This window comes from Saccostrea cucullata, unplaced genomic scaffold, assembly GCF_032062105.1.
Source record: "Saccostrea cucullata isolate Sc308-1 unplaced genomic scaffold, CSIRO_AGI_Scuc_v1 ctg17793, whole genome shotgun sequence".
NCBI lineage: Eukaryota > Metazoa > Mollusca > Bivalvia > Ostreida > Ostreidae > Saccostrea > Saccostrea cuccullata.
This window is the reverse complement of record NW_026934055.1, coordinates 2995-10197: the sequence shown is the minus strand read 5'-3', so window position 1 is coordinate 10197 and position 7203 is coordinate 2995. Positions and strand designations below refer to the sequence as shown.

The following is a 7203-nucleotide window of genomic DNA, read 5'->3' as shown; positions in this document are numbered from 1 at the left end:
TAATGTAGGACTATGTTCAAAATTTCAAAGGATTATGACAAGAAACAAGAAAGTTATTGAGACTTTAGTTTCAGCCAATCAGAGCGAAGCGCACGTGCATGCGCGTGAGATCTTGCTATTTTGACCATGCTATCTTGTCTATACTACTAATGTATCCTTACATTATGAGTTTCAAAAAAATTCATCAAAAAATTGAAAAGTTACGGCAATATCCATTCTATTGGTAATTTCACCTATTGCACGTGCGCGCTCTTGCAAGCATGTGCGCGCAAAATGACCTTTGTTTGGCAACTCTACATAACATGCCTACTAACCCTAAAAAGGTTTCACCTAAGTCGGATGTGTAGTTTACAAGATCACTCGTGGACAAAATTTTCCCAGGAAGAAGAAAAATAATAAGAATAATAATAATAAGAAACAGAGTAAAAACAATATGTTCCCCAACTTCGTTTGGGGAACATAATAATAAAAGGAGTGAGCATCCCCTGCCACTGGTAACACCTGCCTTGTGCTCCCTGTCATGATGGTGAAAATCCGTTGACAAATTATTGCGTATGTAATGGCATAACAGTATGAAAAACGTCAGTCAGCATTTGACTTTATAATAAATTATATTTGCTGACGAGGTCATTGCATCGGCTATAGAACTTAAATTACGAAATGATGACTTTAAACGAGACTGCTGATATTTTTGTTTCAGCAACTGGTTTGTCAATAATTTACCTCGTTTTAGAAAATGTTGGCACATGGAGCATGCTCTCAAGTATCGAGCCAACTGAGAGATATAAACTCTGTATGCAGGTGATGAAGGTATATTGCTGCATAAGTAAGGGAAATTATTGAAGATTGAAAAGTTAAATTCATCACGTTAATGATAAAGTATGGTTGTTAGATAACCATTAACGTCTTTTTCAAGTAAATATCTAAATATGAGACGGAGTTGTCAGACTCTGTAGTGTCATTTGTTTCAAGCTCACCGGAATATATCGTATCGACGTAAGAATGGAAATAACCATTGTTAAGTGACAATATACGTCGTCGATACATTTAAATGTCAAGTTGAAGGCCACGGCAAGTGTTTTGTTTTTCCCACGTATAAGATTTTGAACATGAATACAAAAATAAGTCTACTAATAACTGGGCGCAATAGGAGAATTCCAATAGATTTTTGGAAGACCTGGCCTCCAAAAACCACAAAAATTTTGTCAATAAGAAAGTCATTCAATATCAACTTCAGAGTACTTGTGTGAACATTCAGAATGTATTTTTAGAAAATGATTTTGCAAATGACCAATGACAATAACACATTTTTGTTACTGAGTACGAAACTAATTATCATGTCCCATATCATCCACTTATTTTAGTTTTTGAGTAACATAGCTTCATCTGACAATCTATTTCGTTTCAGTTTATTCTTTTAGGGAATCTTTAGTGTTGTGCAATATTCATGTGACTGTTTATGCCATTTGGCCTCCTGTTTCTTCGCTACACAAAGAACGAAAACATTTTTAAAATTCAATAATTGTTTTCTTCAGAAATATGTCACATCATGACTTACATCAAGTGAAATTATTCATGCATTAAGGTTTTTCTCTATTTTCTTTAAATTTCAAAGCTTTTTCTTATTTTATTATTTGGGGATAAGGAAATATGTTTCTGAAAATTACCCATGTCAATTACATGCATTTTCTTACACATCTTTCGTGATTTTACGCTAGACATAGAAAGCCATATAATCAAAATAATTATTATCTTCTGGGAAAAAAAATGCATTTATTTTAACAAGTAATAAGAATGAATAATATCTATAGAGCTTCCTGTATTCCGCACTTTGACTGTCTTTAAGTTTTATTTTCTAATTTCAGACATGGAGTAGATCTTTACAAAGGCATACCTCTGAAATTTTACAGTGTAGTTCAGAAAATTCAGACTTGTTTCAAAATAGTTTAACTGTGAATATAGGACAAGGTGCGTCATTAAGTGGCATTATTCACGAGTGGTTTCGGGAAATTCAACATTTGTTTCCTTACGAGGCATCTTGTTTGGATTCTTCTCCATGTAGCAATATATTAACGGTCAGTTAAAGTCTATTCATTTTCTCTGAAAATGATTTACTTAAATACAGTTTCTACAGTAATCATAAAAATAATTATTAAAAGACATTCACCACGGAATTTGATTTTGAGTATACAGGTAAAAACGAATGTTTTGTAGTAAAAGTAAAAGAAATTATCATGGTTCATTAACATTTCAAGTTATTTATACTATTTACATTTTTATTAATCATATCTCACAGATGATAAATGCAGGCCACCATTCCATAGGGTGTTCAATTAAAAGATGCAGTGGTAAAATTAAACTGCTTTGCATGTACGAGGGAGGGTAAGTCAATACGCCCAGGACAAGCTAATCTATACATCGGTTATATTTTGTTCACGATTTCTTTTAATTTTTAAAAATCTTTAGACTTACTTAAAATTATGACCTAAGTAATTCTAAGTACATTTGTATGTTATTTCGGATCTTTAACTCGGGGTTAATTTTTCTTCTAATACCGAAATGGAAAAATGAAACTTAAAAATAAAATATATTCTTTGGTTAATTTATTAAATGATTCTGAAATTGATTAAGGAAATTATTGAGGGATCTTATATTTGACAGCGCTGAGTATCCCCCGGTGTACAAACCAGGCGCCCCCTGTACAAAGTGTTCCGACGAGGCTGCCTTTTGTGAGAACGGGCTTTGTGGTACCATATTTTTTCTTAATGTTTTTAACTATTTAAATTTTTTTGCGTAAGATAGTAATTGATTTCGATATATTTAAGATACCTGATATAACATTTTTTTGTTATTTAACAGTTGCGTGTAACCCAACTACAGAGAGTTGCGGTAAGTTATTCTTTTACAAAAAACTTCTATTAATCGAAGTACTTTTAAAATTTAGTTTGCCTTTTAAATAGATAAATCAGGCATATATTATGATGTATTTCGCTAAAACATCTTAAAATTTAATGTTTTAGACTGCAGAAAGACTTGTAATAAACCCTTGATAGGCCAAGGAACTCTAGACAACAGTACATGTACTTGTACCTGTAGTTCTGGAATGGGTCCGAATTGTGACGGTAAGAAATTCAGTCATTGAATTAATGAATAGTTTTAGTTTTATAATCGTTGTACATGTAATATCTTGATAGATTTAGATAATAGGCATGTATGTATAATTTTTGACAGAGGAATGTAAGAATCAAAACATGTATGAAAATTGGGACATCTGCGAGGAAGTGACTGAGGCCGAGTGTAATTCGCCATATCCAGAGGAAAGAGAAATGTTCGAAGAGTTCTGTCCCCTGAAATGTGGGGCATGTAGTAAGTATACAGATCAATATAATCTGAATAATGATTTTTTTAAAAGAAAAATTAATTTGATATTAGAAAAAGTAAAAACTGCTTAACAATTACTAAAATCTACAGATCTTATTGAATATCAACAACTTTCTATAAACAAACTATTCAATATTTAATTTTGCCTGTTGTTGTTATGTTTATTTGCCAAAATTCGGAATAAGAAACAAAATAAATGTAAAGCTTTTTATATTTCAAAATCCCAAACCCGTATTTGAAAATAGTAGCTGGTACGGTGATAATTCTTTGCTAGGGCTAGTTTGATCCCATAGGATGTATTGATATTTTGCAATTTACTAATAAGAAAACGTTAATAAGCAAACCTTTTACCATATTCATTGTATATCTTTTCATTCAGCTAAAATTGAAGTAATTATTTAAAAAAAAACTCAGCTACGCAAAAGTTAAAGTTCATGAATATTGATTTCTATAAACTTACACTTGCAGTTTCTCTAATTAGATTCTAAGGACAAACAGCTAATGAAATCATTTTCGCTTAATTAAGGTGATCAACTTCATTTCTGAAATACCTGAAGGTTTTTTGAAAAATTACACATCCTACTAGCTCTGTATACTGGTTTCTTTTCATCTAAAAAAGATTTTTGTGAAACAATGATTTACTATCTATTATGGCAGCTCAAAGCCAAAGTTACCATGTCCCAAATGTAAGAAACTTTCCATGGTTAAGAATCCAAAAATGCTGATACACAAAAAGGTCTTGTCAAAAGAAATACAAATATGAGCTCCGCAACAACTATTCAATAAATATGGCCAAGGTTAGATTTTTTTCAAAAAGTAGGCCATACCTCATGTTCAATATCATGAGTAGAAAAGGGTACTAAAGAAAATGTCTTGTCGCAAGAAAAGAATAAGTGAAATATGAATTCCCTAGCAGTAGCAGCAACCTGTCAAAACGTATTGGCAAGGTTAAATTCTTTCTGAAGTATGGCAAACTCCGATGTCAAGCTTTTGAGGTAAAAATGAAGGTTACGAAAAAAAGATCTTATCACAAAAAAAATGTGATGGAAGTCTTAAAACTCACCTTTCAAAAGTTATTGGCAAGATTAAAGTTCTGCATATAAGTAAGTCAAACTCAAAGTCAAAATAAAGATAAAAATGTTGGTTCTTCAATAATGATCTGGACACATAAAGTTTACTCGAGATATAAAAAGGACTAGCTCCAACTGTTCAAAAGTTAAGGCCAAGGGTAGATGTTGGTAAGTTTTTGAAAAAAAAAATCCAAGGTCAAGAAGTCAAATAATGATGGTACAAAAAGGTCTTGTCCTGAGGATACTATGAAAGCGGACAAGGATACTATGAAAGCCCGTTCTTCAAACATTTAAAGTTAATGTGTTTAAGTTTTGTAATTAAACAGACAGACAAATAGTAGGGGTGGGACGATATACCGATACACCGATACATATCGATATTTTTCTCTAAGATACGGTTTACGATACAAGCATTCAAATATCGGTACGAAATGATACACGAACGACCTATCCAAAAATTGAAAATGAAAGTACATGTCCTTGGAAAATGGCGGCGTGTACGCGAAGAGATGATGTTGATTATTGAAAACACACTTTAGAACTAATAAGTCGTTGTTTAGGGGTAAAATGTTTTCACTTTTAAACAGCCTCGGAAGAATTTGGACAAGAAAAGTTCAGTATGTAATGCGTGCTTTACACAGAAAGCATCGTTTCCAGAGCATTTGACATTATTAATTGTTAGTCCATCTCGTATTTTTTTTTTGTAATCTCAGCTTTGCTACAGACTTTCAGCAATTTTAATAAAAACGTAATTGTGATGTTTTTAAATAAATTTTAGTCAGTGTTCTCTGCTGAACTACACAAGTTCTATTTGTAAACAACTTCTTAAAAGTAATTTGGTAATAATATGTAGTATTTTTGTTTTTGTAAAATTTTAGTGAATGATACGTATTGATGAACTTCAAGTATTAATTTCAAAGCACACATCATTTGATATAGAATAATTTGTAGATTTAATGTCAAGGCAAAAAATGAAATAAAGTACTAATTCTTTTGAATAGTTTTATAATTTATCATGTTGATTTAATGACAAGACAAGAAATGAAAAAAATACTTATTTTTAAAAATAGTTTTATAATATATCAAAATATCGAGATACGTATCGTATCGTGCCAATATATCGAGATACGTATCGTATCGCAAGATCTGTGTATCGTCCCACCCCTAACAAATAGGCAGACAGACAAACCCAAAAAATATATTCGCTTTCAAATTTCGATAACTTTGACATAACATTTAGCATTAAATAATATACATCGAAATACGTTAATACATCGAAGAAATGCTCTCTTTCATTTTTCTCTCTCTACCTTTCCTCCCCCCCCCCTCTCTCACTGTAAATCTTTTCTTATAAAAAGAAATTATAACGTAAATGATCAAATGACCACTCATTTTTTGCATGACGATTTAATGCCTAAACGTCAAAATAAGTCTAAAAATTTTGTTTTGCAATATATGCAGCTATTCTAAAACTACTACATTTAGATTTCATATTTTTTTCATTTTAGATACTTTTCCATACAGCCAAATTTTCTCAGCTTTGATGAGGAGAAGTAGAGGGAAGTAACAAAAGTAATGAGAATTTTTCAGTGGACGAAAGCTGCAACTGGACATAACACAAACAATTTATAAGAATTGTAATTTATGTCCAACATTTATTAACTGAAGTAACTGAGGGTCTACCCCCTGAGGCTTACACTTTAGTAAAACAAAGCTTCTCCGATTTTGTGCTGCTTATCATCAAAGCATACTTGTGATTGAAGACATATCTGTTGTAAGAAGCCACCGTCTCTATAACTTCTATTTATTTATTTTCCATTGTAGTCAAGCTCTATTTGAATATTCCTCATTTACATTCAATTTTTTAACAAGTCTAAATTTTATAAATTATAATAATTATATTTGCTTGTGAAATTTTGTGCCCCCGTAAGGCAGCTCAAAGCCAAGGTTATTTTTTTTTTTAAATGTAGGTTAAACTCTAGGATCAAAAGTTTTTATTTCAAAAGTAGGACATTGTCGATGGTTTAAATTCATGGGTAAAAATGGTATCAAAGAATACGTCTTATAATCTTGACATTGAATACTTATTTGAAATATAAATGTCATAGCAACAACCGTTTAAAAAGTTTAGTCAAGATGAGTTTTCATAAATATAGGTAAAACTCAAAGGTCAAAAAGTGGAACAATATGGCCTTAAGAAATGGCTATTCGCTTGACATATAGATATTCAATATGTGTAAAAATATGGCAAATGTTTACTTATTTTTCAAGATAAAGAACAATTCACAAAACCAAAGTCAAAAAGTAGATAAAAAAAGGTTTGTCACATGATATATTATACAAGTACTCGCGAAATATAAGAACCCTTGCACCGACTGCTAAAAATCTAATGCCAATGATAAAGTTTGGCAAAATTGACAAGTTAATTGTGTGCTTCCCAAAGAAGAGCAATGTTACAAAGAATGCACATGTATAAAAATAAAAAAAAACCCTTGGTATTAAAAAGTTATGGACAAGGTTAAAGTTTTTCCTGATGGTTTGAAAGACAGACAGACAGACGGACATACCAAAAACTAATTGTCCCCAATAACGGGGGCATAGAAAGAGGTTAATATTAATGGAGAATCATCTTGCTCCTTTTATTTCCTTCTTTATTGTCAAAAACAAAATGATTCTCGTCAACATTAAAAAGCACTTTGAACATATAGCCAGTCAAAAAACTACAATGTGTAAATGCTCAATAACAAGAAAT

General features: G+C 31.4%; 1 protein-coding gene across 1 annotated transcript; it reads left to right on the top strand.

Annotated features, from left to right (window-relative positions):
* Positions 1-1865: 1865 nt before the first annotated feature.
* LOC134239862 (cysteine-rich venom protein-like) lies at positions 1866-6317 on the top strand (the record flags this gene model as incomplete). The annotated part of the gene is made up of 7 exons (XM_062721993.1): positions 1866-2075; positions 2297-2382; positions 2662-2747; positions 2860-2889; positions 3021-3122; positions 3232-3366; positions 5960-6317. Coding segments are annotated over 7 exons (708 nt in total), but the record flags the coding sequence as incomplete, so codon positions are not given.
* Positions 6318-7203: the final 886 nt, after the last annotated feature.